Source organism: Ascaphus truei, chromosome 8 (genome assembly GCF_040206685.1).
Source record: "Ascaphus truei isolate aAscTru1 chromosome 8, aAscTru1.hap1, whole genome shotgun sequence".
NCBI lineage: Eukaryota > Metazoa > Chordata > Amphibia > Anura > Ascaphidae > Ascaphus > Ascaphus truei.
Genome location: NC_134490.1, coordinates 43,193,814 through 43,210,126, shown reverse-complemented (window position 1 = coordinate 43,210,126; position 16,313 = coordinate 43,193,814). Strand labels below are relative to the sequence as shown.

The 16,313-nt window shown below is 45.1% G+C and overlaps 1 protein-coding gene across 4 annotated transcripts in view; it reads right to left on the bottom strand.

Moving 5' to 3' along the window:
- Positions 1-16,313, bottom strand: part of ELAVL1 (ELAV like RNA binding protein 1) — a 67,372-nt gene that overhangs the window by 12,590 nt on the left and 38,469 nt on the right. For all 4 annotated transcript variants that reach the window (XM_075611710.1, XM_075611712.1, XM_075611711.1 and 1 more), the window contains exons 3-5: positions 6,982-7,085; positions 3,874-4,027; positions 2,224-2,449 (exon numbers count right to left, since the gene is read on the bottom strand). In XM_075611710.1, coding sequence (XP_075467825.1) covers positions 2,224-2,449; positions 3,874-4,027; positions 6,982-7,085 — 484 coding nt within the window. The remainder of the gene's footprint in view (positions 1-2,223; positions 2,450-3,873; positions 4,028-6,981; positions 7,086-16,313) is intronic.

Here is a 16,313-nt window from a genome sequence, read left to right as displayed (position 1 = left end):
GGTGCAGGGGGGGTGATGTAAGGTGCAGGGGGGGGGGGATATGTGATGTGCAGGGGGGGATGTGTGATGTGCAGGGGGGGATGTGTGATGTGCAGGGGGGGATGTGTGATGTGCAGGGGGGATGTGTGATGTGCAGGGGGGGATGTGTCATGTGCAAGGGGATATATAAGGTGAAGGAGGGTGATGTGCAGGAGGGGTGATGTGCAGGAGGGGTGATGTGCAGGAGGGGTGATGTGGAGGAGGGGTGATGTGGAGGAGGGGTGATGTGGAGGAGGGGTATGCAAGGTCACACTCAGTCACACGCGCGCACTCTCGGTCACACGCGCGCACTCTCGGTCACACGCGAACAATCAGTGCAAATAGCTAATACAGGGGATGTGTGCCGAGCACGCGCATTCTGTCAAATTTATTTGCGTTGTCAATGAACTTGTATTTTGATTTTTAATTAAAACATCACCAACACAAATACAATTTCTGTGACAAAAGTCAAAGAAGTTTCACTTACTATGCGCGTGCACAGCACACACAGCTTATTTGTTTATATCCCTTTATACCTTTCCTTTCTAAAAAGATGTCCAACCTTCATTTGAAGATATCTATTTTATCTGCCATTACAGTCTCCATGGGTAATGAATTCCACATTTTAACTGCCCTTACTGTAAAGAACCCTTTCCTTTGTTGCAGGTGAAAATCTCCAAACTCAAGTTTCTTTTGAAAGCTCCTTTTAATGACTCCAAATATATTTCTATAGTTATATGCCCTTAGACGCTTCTTTTCTAATGTAAACAAACAAATTTAGCTAGCTTCTCTTCGTAAATCAGATTGTCCATCTCCTTTATCAATGTGGTGGCTCTTTTATGCACTTTTTCTAGTTCCATAATGTCTTTTATGGAGTGGTGCCGAAAACTATACTTCATTTTCAAGGTGTGGTTTTACTAATGCTTTATAGAGGAGCATAATTATGCTTACTTCCCTTCCATCAATTCCCAGTTTAATGCAAGCAAAGATCTTATTTGCAGCAACTGCATGACATTGGACACCATCTCTCAGTGTGTCACGTGTGTAAATGTGTGTAAATGTGTGCAAATGTGTGGCGTGCGGCGCATCTGTGTATGAATTAGACAACGAGTAAGTAAGCGTCAGGGCATGTGCAAAAGTAAGTGAAACCCTGACTGTCAGCTACATAAATGGGATAATTAGAGCCAGTTGTTTAAATAATTAGGTAGATCTTCAGGGGTGAGTTTGGGAGGCCCCACTCTACATAAAGATCAGAAAATGTGTAAGTTTGGCCTTCACCATACAGGTGTGTGGAAACACATGCCACGATCAAAAGAAATCTCGAAAGGACTTCAGAAAAACAGTTATTGATGCTCATCAGTCGAGAAAGGGTTACATAACCATTTCTAAGGATTTGGGATTCCACCAATCCACTGTCAGACAGTCTACAAATGGACAGTTCAAGACCACAGGTAATCTATGCAGCACCAGAAACCATCTAACCAACAATGCCATCTAATTATATAACTTAAAATACATTCCCAAACAGTTAGAGCAACAGCAGTATCCCCACCCCACTACAATAAGGAAAACCATATTACTTGAGCTCAAGATCAATTCCACAAGAATAATCCCAGAAAATACCAAGCTATACAGAGACACAAAATGCTCTAAGAATTAAATGCAGGGTGCAAAATAGCCTGCCATCTGCCAATGGAAGGCCAACTATGGAAAACTGTAGGCCAAGGTGACATGGTACATCCCCGTTATGAAGCGGCACAGGACAGGGTTCATGATCGATTTGGCTACACTGCTACTCCAACCTCTGACTTCTTCCGCAGAAAGTGACGCTTCAATTCTTACCAGGGCTAACTGTGTATAGAGAAAATGGATGACACTGCCAAATGGTTTCATTATGTTTTTTGATTTGCGTTAAAAAAACAAGAACGGGAGGGGGATGTTTGGGGGTTGGGGGGTGAGGTGAAACTAAAAGTTCCAAATGAGAGGAGCTGAAATTCTAATTGGTGATCAAAGTAGGTGTAATACAAAAAAAGTATATTTACCAATCAGCCATTAGATACATATTTAACTTCCTGTAACAGTGTCTTGGTTGCATACAAAAACAGTGCAGATCACACTGCTAGAGCTTTATTTTCATTTAATGTTGAATGAACGTTAATTAACATAGAAATGTAAACTTGCTGGTAAGATTCCAAGTAAACGCACCTGAATCTTTGAGCCTGGTGGTGGACAGGCCCTCCAAATCGCCTAGCTGGAGAGTGACAAAGCTGGGAAAGTAGGGCCATATTTTTATTCTGGTTAGGATTGGCAGCAAACTTTACTGTGATGGGCTCTGATGAGCCTGGTGGTTTGTGGCCATTGAAACTGCCAATAGCCTCTTCTGCCTCCGATCGCTTATCAAACCGTATAAATGCAACCCCTCTGGACAAACCTTGAAAAACAAAAAAAGGGTACAAAATTAAAACAAAATAGGACAGCACAAGAGGGACCCCTAGGCACACACCTATTTAGCCTATTTTCCTACTTGTTCTGGAGCCTCAGAACCAGTCAGACCCATTTTATAAACACAATTTAAGACATCAAGAATGGGACGTTTCGTCAGCCATTTGGCCGACAGCCTGCTTTATGTCCCAACCGCCCGCTCCAACAACTGTATTTTAAATGTCCCGCAGGACATTTAAACATGTCGCGTCGGAGTGGCGAGGCATCACTGGAATGTCCCATTTGTGGAAGTTTGGCTTAGTAATAGGGAGTGCTCCTCCTTCCTGTTTTTCCATCTATACATATGACATATCTGCCCGATCTTGATACTGTTTCCTAGCTAATGCGGTGACCTTTCCCCTAAACTTACAATTTAAGAAATGTTTGGTGCATTTTAAAAGTGATGTTCAAATAATTATCTGCACAAAACAATGTGTAACTTCCTAATACAACAAAAAAAAATCTGTTCAAAACATAAAAAGCACTGGAAGTTCACACAATAAAATACACACATATACACAAACAACACTGTCAATGAACAGGTGCTAGCCACAGAAATTCATAAAAACACCCCCAAAAATGGATCCCTCGGCATGTCACTCTTTAGCTTTCACCATTTCCCTTTAAACAGTAATCAATCAAAAGTTTAAAGCTACAACATACACAGATGGCATTTAATAGGAAATATTAAGGTAATCTGATTATTTTAATGTCAAACTGAAACGAAGTGTTAAACCCAGAATATGACGTTTTGCCACGACCAAAACTCCGCTGGTGGAATGACACCGGGACACATCGCCGAAGGGCAGCTCGCCACTGGACATTGTGCCGCATTATCCGTCGTGCGCCCGACCCGACAAAACCAGGTCAGGCTTGTTGAAACGGGTAGAACTGCCGCCCATGACATTTAAAGATGGTGTGTCGGAGTGGCCGTCTAGGCAGTGTAGCGGTCCCACACAAGACATTTAAACATGCACTTTTCAGACCTGGCTTGTCGGAGCGGGAAGTCTGGCGCACCCGTGGTGGGCACCACAGTAAAATATCCCGCCTGCATGTCACAGCGGAACACCTGTGGCGTTTTGGTCGCGGCCAACCGTTGTAGACCGTGACAAACCAGCTCTTCTCAAACCTGAACCATGGCTATAAGGCCAATTACAAGTGTTCCAAAGAGCGATCATAAGCATATTTACTCATTTTCAGCCACTGGGTGTTGTATACTTTTCCCGGTGTCCTTTATGAAATAATAATTGAAACTCAAATTAAAGTTAAAAAATAAAACCAAAACTATGCAAGAAATTAATTCTATAGCTCTTTTGACCCAAGCATGAATGCACCTTTTAATAGTTTGAAACATCAGGAGAGGTATGTATTTACCTGTAGCCTGATCAACAAGGACACGAGAATTGATGATTCGCCCGAAACATGAAAACATATCTTCTACATCTTTCTGTGTCATCGTCCTTGGAAGTCCACTGATGTATAAGTTTGCATCCTTGATGTTTTCTGAACTTGGACGGGCAAAGGACACCTTCAAAAAATGTTTTTGGTAAATTCATAAATCACAATTAAAATGTTAAATATTCACATTGCCAAGACTAAAACAAAATCAAGCCACACTGCCTCCACTAGAATTGCTTTAATGTAACCACAATAGTCCTTCATTCACCAAGGCTCAATAAACCAGTTATTTACATACAGTACATGGCACGTTAAATCAACTAAATTGCATATGGTCAAATATCGACTTGCAAATACAGAATCTACCAATCAGGCAACGAAGAATTGAGCAGGAAGCAGCAATTCCTCCATTTTGTTATGCTTATCCTCACAGAATTTGAACCAGTGGTAACCTGGAGCTGAACTGTGCTACTCCTAGTTCTGGGAATACCGTCTCGCCCCTATATGTACTTAGATATTTTTAGGTGCCAGTAAAATTAACTTAAAAGCAAAGCTGGCTGCCGGAGTCATCCAATAGGACACTTCCATTTCATGCTCTGGTGACATGGCAGCTTCCTCCTGGGCTGGGGAAGTGAGGATTGGATAGCAGTTATATTGATTTCCCAAAAAGAACATGAAACACTGGCACATAAAAAGCTAAATATCAAGAGGTCAAAATGTCCCGCTAGAGACTAAAATAGCGCTGTTCATCTCCGGACGACCCCATGGAACAGATTCAGAAGGAAAAAAAAAAGACTTAAAGCGGCAATTTTCCCTACTCATTTATTTGATTTTTTTTTCTTTAAGGTTTTTCTTATTTATTAATTGTATTTGAAAATGTGTTGTCCTGTTATAAGGAAGCGATTAAGAGGAAGGCAGCAAACCGATCTGGGAAAGCAGGGGTGGGGACTGAAAGAGGGCGCTTCGATTAACTTTACATTGGCAGTGCTGCCCTTCTATGAGGTTTCTAGGTCTGAAACTATATTTCACCAACTGTCCCTAGTATGTTATTGACTGAATCACAATATCGACTAGTCATTCTTTATTACATTATTGCCCAACTACAGGGTGATGTAACTAGAAATCATTACATTGTCATATGGTAGACAATTATTTTAACCCCATTGATACTCGACTGGCTTCTTATCTATAGCAAGGTAGGCCAAAGGGGTTAAAGTACTACGTAAACATCCTACCACTATACCCCTTTTTCTGCAAGTCCTAACACTCGATTCAAACATTCTCTTTATGATTAGTCATGTTGTTTGGAGGTCTGTGATCCATCAGTAACACAGAGGTAAAGAGAACACTCAGAGATGGCTAGGACTTACAGAAGAAAAGGGGCACACCTTGACATAATCTGCAATCTTACATATGTTTGGCCCAAGAATTTAACGAATTGACCCTCACTTATGTGCACTGGGGCTCTGTATCAGAATAGGAAATTTGGTCACTGACTTCATGCCGCATCAGATCCACTGCTGGAACCCTCGATGCTTCAAAAAGGTATGTTTTATTACTATTTAGGGTAGTGTGAAAGCAGAGGTGCACAAACTTCCTGCACTGCGCCACCCCCCCCATGCCTGCTCTCCTCCTGCGTTGTACCTCCCCTCACCTCCGTGGCGTCAAATGACGCTGCTGGGTCATGTGACACGCGGCTTCATTTGACGTCATGTCTCCATGCAATGGTCGTTATTTGATGACACATGACTGAAGCCAGGTAAGTTTATAGAAGCTCTCAGCGTAGGGCCTCCGTAACCACCGCGCCCCCCAAAAAAGTATTGCACCCCCAGTGTTAATTTTTGTGTAGGGGCTTTGGGTAAGGCACTTACCGTAGCAGCGAAGTGGCAGCTTCTGACGAAACGCCGGCGGCCGTTTGGTCGCGACCAAAATTGTCCTAGACGGCTCTGTCTTTTAAACATGTGGTGGGTCTGGGTTTTGAGTTTACATGGGTGATGTGTGAGATTGCTTATAGAAGACCTGTCGCTGTCTCAGTGCGCGGTAATTTGTTACATGGGCAATTAACCCCCATCGAGGACAAATGTGAACTAATTCCACTGAATTGTTTAAGATGTCGCATCTGGGTGATGTCGCTTATCCAAACCTAAACTTATTTTTCATTTGTGTTTTACATTTAGATTTGGGAGGAGTTTGATTTCTTCTGGCTACTTCCTTGTGTGATGTCACTGTTATCAGCAAGTTATTGAGCAGCCAGAGCCCTCTCACCTTGCTTTGATTCTCTGACCGGGACAGGTGGGATAAGGGTAAACAAAACACTTGACTAACCAACATTTCCCCACTCAGAGGCACCTAAAAAATTGACCAGTTTCCCAACGGACAACGCTTTGCTATTAGCATTGTTAATTTGTTCAGGAAAGACAATACCTTTTTTTTTTTTTTTTTTTTTACAAAATAACATTTTGGCCAGGGTACGTGGGATTGAACCTTTTTACTGCTACATGATCCTCATTTATTCACCTACTGCAGTTCACTTATATTGGGTTCTAAACCGATTACGGCACAGCAGCTAAGGTTTAGCAACTCCTGTTCACAGGTGATTGCTGCATCCAGCCTGATATTGGTAATCTTTCGCCACCAGGGGGAACAAACTACATTATACCAGATACTACGCTGGAAAGTGTATCACTTGGTTCATTGGTTATACAGTACTACATCATTTTAATGCCTATTTGTGTCCCATTTATTTTAGTTTTGGTCCATGGACTTCTTAAGTTTGGATTTTAACGTTCACACTACTATAGTTCACCACCCATGTCAGGAAAGTTCCTTATTCTATTTGGTTGCATTATGGGCACTTAACCCTTTAGTTACATATACGTATTCATATTGCTGGCAGCGAGTGCATGTAACAGGGGGCTTTAGTTCCTTGCCCACTCTTCACCTCTGAAGAGTATCTAGGGCTTTGATATTTTATCTTTAGGTCTATATATTTTTTTCTTCCCCTTAACTATATGTAACTACTGTAATATACCATGTGCAACAAAACTGAACCCCCCCCCCCCCCCGCAAACACAATGTTCTTACCTTTATAGTTTTTGATTGTAGTCGCAGTCCATTTAGTGTGTTTATTGCTCTTTCGGCATCTTTTGCATTTAAGTAATTCACAAAGCCATATCCTAAACTGTGCCCTGCAAGAAAAAGGACTTTACTCCTAGATACCACTATAAGGAGATTCTAAATAAGACTCATTCATTAAACATGATACAATACAGGAGAAATAGGTTTCAAAAATAGTTTGTAGAATGTGTAAATAGCAAGAATTAAAAGAATAACCATTCCAAGGATGCACTTAAAAATAAAACAGGCAATAATGTCTAGTTTTCTTCCAATGCCATGTTCACATACAAGACACTTGCATTAAGTTTAACTTCTTACATACATGATCTCGCGCAAACAGAAAAAGTGCAAATGTTTACACGAATATTAAAAGGTGATAAATAATGCAACCCCCGTGGAATGCTGCTCCAGTCTAAGACTTTCCTAAAGGGTCTTAAAGGGCTACACGAACAAGAGACAAATCGTGCAATAGAGTATTCTAATAATGTCTTCAGAGTGCCCTACGCTTTTCACTACTCCTGGGAGCCCGAGGAAGCTACCAGGAGTAGCGAAATGCGTAGGACGGCAGTAGAGGTGACCCATCAGAGGGGTACAAGCCCACCTGGCACTTTGCAGTCCCATTTTTGTGTTTGCGCAGACCAGACGGATTTCTGGAGAGTTGCTATAGTTGGAGGATCCACATCACAGCAGACAAGCAGAATTGTTCCAGCAGCTAGCTGATCTACTTTGGACCATTTCAGCGTGTCCTACATGCCCGATACCCACATTTGTTTGAGTTTTTAATTATATTATTTACATTTCTATTAGTAAAATTGATTTGTACTATGCATTTTCCTCTTATTCCTGAGGTGTGAAGACGGAAGTTTCTGCATCTACCTAGATCCATTGAAAAGGGTCCCTCAATGCTGGAAATCCTGTGACACTTGAGTGTATTAACTATATGCTATCCTAAGAAGACACTATGGGAATACTCGATTGCACTATTTTTATCTTCTCTGTGTATCTCCATACATTACCCCGGGAGGATTTGCGCCCAGTCTCTTGTTCATGCATACATGATCGCTCCCCTTTTTTCAGTGGCTGCATGTCCATCAGAGAATAGGAATGAATGCATTGGTTACTCTTTAAAAAATAATATATAATATATAATAATAATAATGGTTGGTGGTTCTAGGAATGAGAGAATTTGAAGTTAAATGCTCATAAACATGGAAGTGCAGAGACAACCTTTGGGAGCTTTGCTATTGGCATAAGAGATAGCAAGATCTAAGAGAAAATGTATGAATGACCAGGGTTGAGTTGGCAAGTGTCAATTCTATATCAGGAAGGTAGATAAAGCTATAGACAGATATAGATAGAGAGATATACTGAAAGTACAAATATTGACTCCTGACGAAGCTGTGCAAAGCGAAACGCGTAGAGTCTGGAGAGAGAGTTTCTCTGGCTCCTGAAATTGACTGTTGCCCGTTTGCCACCCAAAATCGGGATTGATCGGAACCGGAAGTGACGCGGCCCGTTACCGGAAGTGACGCAACGCATACCGGTAGCCAGGCAGACTGTGAACAACTGAGTATCCAGACAAACAACTCTCGACTTTAAATTATTATGTGTCCATGCTACACTGTGTAAATGTAAGTGCAATACCATTTGTCTCAATATATATATTATTTGAACAAACAGTGTTGCACTAAAGTGTCTTCTCTGTCCTATTGAGAAATATCACGTCCAGACCACTGTTGTCCAGTTTGGAAGATATCTAAAGTCACATGTGTGTGAAAACGGCTGTCTCTTTACTGGGAAAGTGTGAGTCCCCATTTTTCTGATACCTGGGAGTCTTTTTTTAATTTTCTGAACATATTACACCATGTACAATATTTTTTTATTTCACATATGGTGATTCCTGTGCTTCCCAATGTTATACCCACAATTCGACTAGAGGAGAATCTGGACCTTCTCTTCATAGGGTTGAGCTGCGAATTTTCACTATTGTTTACACATTTGCACTTTCACTAATTTTAGTTAAATAGTGCACTGTATACACTTTTATATTATTATTATATATTATTATGATTGAGACATATCACTGTTTTCAAACTCCGTATAGGAGCACCTAAAACCACTTTTTTGCACTGGTCAGCGTCTTACGGTTGTGTGACCTGATCTTCATGCTGCACCGTCGTGAGAAGTGCTTGATTGCCTCTATTACCGCTCTAAATTCTGAGAATGTGTGCAGACATTTCGTGACCGACAGCCCACGGCAGGCCTGCACAATTCATAAAGTGAAACGGGCCAATCTGCTTTCCTTGGAGCCGTTTCGGGCCGCACTTTAATTAAAATTACCTCCCCAATCACAACTCTTACCGGCTGTGGGGATCTCAGTCTTCTCACCTTAAAATTCTACGGTTTCCCCTGCAGGCCCTGAGAAAAAATGGCCACGCGGCAGAAAAATGACACCGCGTTGCAATGGCAACGGGGCGTCATTTGACGCAGTGCAGCCATTTTTTAATCGATTGTTGTAAATGTCCATGGAATTATTGTTTGAACTAGTAAGACCGGAGATAGAAGCTGCTTGCATGATACTGATAGTGAGTCTTCCTGTGCATGATTAGACCAATTGTGCAGGTACAGGACGGAGGGATGAGGGGGCGGAGAAGAGGGGAATCCTGCAGCAGGTACCCAAATATTGAGCCCGCACTAGCCGGATAAAGCACCCCCATACAAGCACCGGTCATCAAGATAGTCCTGCTGTCACACGGGCATCGGGATGGAATAAAGTACAAAAAACTCCCGTTCTTTGATTCCTCTGTAATCCCTGGTATCGCAGCATCAGAAGAACTCCCGTCAAGTGCATGCTCCAGCCAAAACCGTAGTAAAGGAGAGAAATAAAAAATGGAGCACTGCAAGAAGCACCAGTGAGGAAGCTGGAGAAAGAGCCGGTATAAAGGTTTATTAAGAAAACCACATCTCCGCAGTCAACTGACGCAAGTACCGACAGGTACGAAATGCAGCAGAGTTGACTGCGGAGATGTGGTATTCTTAATAAACCTTTTTACGTCCAGCTTCCTCACTGGTGCTTCTTGCAGTGCTCTGCTTTTTCTTTGTTTCATAGCTCTGTGAGATGACTATTGGCGAGTAGATACCTCGATATTCCTCCCGTGGCAGAACCGGTTCATTCGCTCGGTCGTTCAATAGCTGTTTGACGCTGTTGGTTAGGCCTGTCTTCCGGATAACGTCTTTAACCCCAGACAATCTCCCCTACAGACAACGTTGAGCATACCGGAACCCACAACCATTTGTGCTCAAAATGTTCTAAATTGCTTGAATCCCTATGTGGGATGTTCGATCTCTTCATCTCACAATAATAATAGCATGTTCTTGTATAGCGCTGCTAGTTTTACATAGCGCTTTACAGAGACATTTTGCAGGCAAAGGTCCCTGCCCCGTGGAGCTTACAATCCATGTTTTTGGTGCCTGAGGCACAGAGAGAAAAAGTTACTTGCCCAAGGTCACAAGGACCCGACACTGGAAATTGAACCAGGTCAGGTTCCCCTGCTTCAAACTCAGTGCCAGTCAGTGTCTTTACTCACTGAGTCACTCCTCCTCATGCGAACTTTCCATTTGCTCTATATTGGGTTCATGTACTCTTGACCCGCGAACGAAAGCTCTGGCCTCTGCACCAAGTAGGTTGCTCTAGAGAAGCACTTCCAGACCAATAGGCTCTCGTGCCTTGGCCGTTAGCCCTCATGCATACTTGTGGTAGAGGGTACAAAATCCTTTCCTGTGGAAAAACGGAACTCGCCTCCGGAGGTTCTCTCAATGGTAGAATCTAGTTTCCTGCCAGACATATACCCCTCAAAAGAAATTGAGCACAGATTGTTCTTTGATGACAAAACTGCCTGCAAGGCCGTAGCGCTCTTCTGGCTGCGACAGTGTCTTGACCATGCTGCTGGCTTAATCTGAATTCAGCGATGTTTCTCTCTTGATACCGATATAGCTGAAGAAGGCCTGCAAGCTGCGCCTCTGCAGTAAATGACTTGAAGATGTCCTCTATCCGTCTACCATTGCATCATGAAAGGAGGCTGCATCGTCTACCGGCGGAGTTGTTAATCTAGCAAAACCTTGATACTGCTGTGACCACCTTTAAGGAACAACCCCAAGCTTCCGCTTCTTATCAAATGGGTACATTTTCACAAATTCCTTGTCACGGATACCTTTTTTGTCTGGTTGCTTTAATCATATCCTTCCCCAAGCTGTGAATAAGGAAGGTTATTGGCTTCTTATGTAGACTTCTGAATAGGCAAATATCCAGGTTCTGAAGGGGAAGGCTTGTCCTCGATCTGTATAATCCTTCTATCTTGAGAAGCCGGTCAATGAATTCGAAATCAAAAAGATGGGCGATTCATCCTCCGAAAAATAATGATCTGATGACTTCAAGTCCACTTCCTCTTGCTGAATTGTTCGTTCTCTGAATTTTCATAAGAGTAGTCTTTCCAGGATATCTGTGTGCAGACTAAGAATAGGTTGCCCCCTATCCTGGGTTACTATGTCCATCAAGAACATATCTTTTGCCACATATTTTAGGAAATTCTCAAAAAAAAAAAAAAAACATTCATTTTTTTTTAAATATTACATTTATTATTATTATGATTTATTTATTATAAGTGTTGGCTTACCATAAGCAGCACATTGTCTTGTTTCCCTAATAGCCGACTTTTGCTCTGGTCACTGGATCCTGTTGTGATCCTGTAAGCACTGAGACAATACAAATACCAGTACGAATAGCCATCTCTTTTCCAAAACCCAGCCCACTGGAATGTTAATGAGCCAAGAGGACACAGAGACCTTTGTATTCACAGCTGCATTGAATATCAACCACCTCAGTGTACATCTGTGTTGACCTAAAGGCAGACAGTCTTTGGTGCGACCGAAGGGCAACCAAAGTGTGTGAGCCGTGTGCTGCCATTCACTGATGTTTGGTGATGATAAAACTGCCCTGTTTCAAGCTAAAACTCATAAGCCCTTTATCCTCTGTACCCAATTTTCCAACTCTATCTGTCCATGAAATGACTGTATAACCCTGTTCTTTTAATGTAACCATGTATTTTTAGAACTCTGTGCCCAGGACATACTTGAAAACGAGATGTAACAATGTATTACTTCCTTGTAAAACATTTTTTATAAATGAATAAAAAACAAAATCACCACAATACGGACTACTACTTTCTCCCCACCCCAGTACTGCCAAACTTCACCATTAGCACCCCTGAAATGCCTTTAGTGGCTCCCCAACAAACACTGCTTTAAACTACTCGTTCAAGGTCTCTGACTATACCCCTTCTCGCCTCTTACACTCAGTCACTTAAGCACGCAAGTCTTTAAGGCTCCTTACCCGAGGAACTCGCCTCGCCTCCCAACATTTGCCAATCCACTTTTCCTATACATCTTCAAGTAATGCCTCATCAGCGAGGCACTTTAACTCTGCGCATGGATCACCTGTGCAACAGGTAGATGGAGAGCACTGCTCCTTAGCAAAGCGCTGTGTGCGTGAAACGATTTAGAGAATCTCTGCTCATCTCGGTTGCCATGCTTTTTTCTGTCCTCTAATAAAACTCTGTTTTTACCAGCAAGTTAAATTTTGGACATAATTGTTTACTAAGGAGCCTTTCTTTCATTCTACCTGTTGTACAGGTGATCCTTGCCTATTCGTCTGACAGGAGATGCACGCCCTCAGAGTGCAGATAGGACGGATACTACAGCGAGTCAACGGCGGTTCTCTGCTGAAGCAGAAACTGCTGCTTTCTTTTTGGACACAATAATTTGATCGCCGATGCTATACACTTGCAAGTATTTGTATATACAATGAAGATAACTGATATATGGAAGAATGTGTGTAGGAATTTAGGTTGCCTTTTCAATCTGGCTTTAGGGGGGAGAGTGTCTCATATCCCGCCCCCCCTCCCGCCTCCTTTCCCTTTGCGTCCAGCCTCCCTTTCTTTAAGATCGGATTACCATTCTCAAATTAAACAGTTCTGTGGTTATAGTGGATGCGACCTGATACAAATAACATGTCTATCTAAATAGACTTTTTATACTGGTATTGGATTTATCCTCTATCCAGATCCCATATGTATGCACACCTGATGAATATAAAATACTAGCTGAGAGACCCGGCGTTGCCCGTGAGTTAAATTTGCCGCTAGGAGGGGGGGGGGGGACAGTGGACAGGAGGGGGTGGGGGACAGTGGACAGGAGGGGGTGGGGAGGACAGTGGACAGGGAGGGGGTGGGGAGGACAGTGGACAGGAGTGGGTGGGGAGGGACAGTGGACAGGAGGGGGTGGGGAGGACAGTGGACAGGAGGGGGGGGGGGGGGAGGACAGTGGACAGGAGGGGGGGGACAGTGGACAGGAGGGGGGGGACAGTGGACAGGAGGGGGGGACAGTGGGACAGGAGGGGGTGGGGGACAGTGGACAGGACGGGGGGACAGTGGACAGGAGGGGGTGGGGGACAGTGGACAGGAGGGGGTGGGGGACAGTGGACAGGAGGTTGGTGGGGGACAGTGGACAGGAGGGGGGGAGGACAGTGGACAGGAGGGGGGGAGGACAGGTGGACAGGAGGGGGGGAGGACAGTGGACAGGAGGGGGGGAGGGAGGACAGTGGACAGGAGAGGGGGGGGGGACAGTGGACAGGAGAGGGGGGGGACAGTGGACAGGAGGGGGGGGGGGGGGGACAAGTGGACAGGAGGGGGGGGACAGTGGACAGGAGGGGGGGGACAGTGGACAGGAGGGGGGGGACAGTGGACAGGAGGGGGGGACAGTGGACAGGAGGGGGGGGGACAGTGGACAGGAGGGGGGGACAGTGGACAGGAGGGGTGGGACAGTGGACAGGAGGGGGGGGGACCAGTGGACAGGAGGGGGGGGGGGCAGTGGACAGGAGGGGGGGGGGGACAGTGGACAGGAGGGGGGGACAGTGGACAGGAGGGGGGGGACAGTGTACAGGACGGGGGCGACGACCAATGGACAGGAGGGGGGGTTGCTTAAAATTTTCCGGGTCCCTCCTCTCCACTCCCCCTGTATGTTTCTCCGCTCCCTCCTCCCTCCGCTCCTCCCCCCCCATGCGCAGCTCCGGTCCCCACCCTACAGTGTGACACACACACAGTGTCCCCCCCCCCCCCCCCCCCCACACACACACACACAGTGTCACACACACAGTGTCCCACACACGCTCACAAAGTGACACGCTCACACAGTGACACGCTCACACAGTGACACGCTCACACAGTGACACGCTCACACAGTGTCACGCTCACACAGTGTCACGCTCACACAGTGTCACGCTCACACAGTGTCACGCTCACACAGTGTCACGCTCACACAGTGTCACGCTCACACAGTGTCACGCTCACACAGTGTCACGCTCACACACACAGTGTCACGCTCACACACACAGTGTCACGCTCACACACACACAGTGACACACACACACCACACACAGTGACACACACACACACACAGTGACACACACACACACACACACACAGTGACACACACACACACACACACACAGTGACACACAGTGACACACGCACACACAGTGACACACGCACACACAGTGACACACGCACACACAGTGACACACGCACACACAGTGACACACGCACACACACAGTGACACACGCACACACACACACACAGTGACACACACACACGCACAGTGACACACACAGTGACACACACACAGTGACACACACACACAGTGACACACACACACACACAACACAGTGACACACACACACACACAGTGACACACACACACAGTGACACACACACAGACACACCACACACAGTGACACACAGTGACACAGCACACACACGCACAGTGACACACACACACACACACACACAGTGACACACACACACAGTGACACACACACAGTGACACACACACACAGTGACACACACACACAGTGACACACACACAGTGACACACACACACAGTGACACACACACACAGTGACACACACACACAGTGACACACACACACAGTGACACACACACACAGTGACACACACACACACACAGTGACACACACACAGTGACACACACACACACACACACACAGTGACACACACACACACACACACACAGTGACACACACACACAGTGACACACACACACACACCACACACACACACACACACAGTGACACACAACAGTGACACACACACACACACACACAGTGACACACACACACACACACACAGTGACACACACACACACACACACACAGTGACACACACACACACAGTGACAGACACACACACACAGTGACACACACACACACAGTGACACACACACACACACACACACAGTGACACACACACACACAGTGACACACACACACACACACACAGTGACACACACACACACACAGTGACACACACACACACACACACAGTGACACACACAGTGACACACACACACACACAGTGACACACACAGTGACACACACACAGTGACACACACACACAGTGACACACACACACACACAGTGACACACACACACAGTGACACACACACACAGTGACACACACACACAGTGACACACACACAGAGTGACACACACACAGAGTGACACACACAGTGACACACACACAGTGACACACACACACACACACACACAGTGACACACACACACAGTGACACACACACACAGTGACACACACAAACACAGTGACACACACACACAGTGACACACACACACACACACACACACACACACAGTGACACACACACACACAGTGACACACACACACACACACACACACACACACACAGTGACACACACACACGCACACAGTGACACACACACACACACAGTGACACACACACACGCACACAGTGACACACACACACGCACACAGTGACACACACACACACACACACACAGTGACACACACACACACACACACACACACACACACACACAGTGACACACACACAGTGACACACACACACACACAGTGACACACACACACACACACACACAGTGACACACACACAGTGACACACACACACAGTGACACACACACACACACAGTGACACACACACACAGTGACACACACACACACAGTGACACACACACACACAGTGACACACACACACAGTGACACACACACACACACAGTGACACACACACACACACACACACACACACACAGTGACACACACACACACAGTGACACACACACACACAGTGACACACACACACAGTGACACACACACAGTGACACACACACAC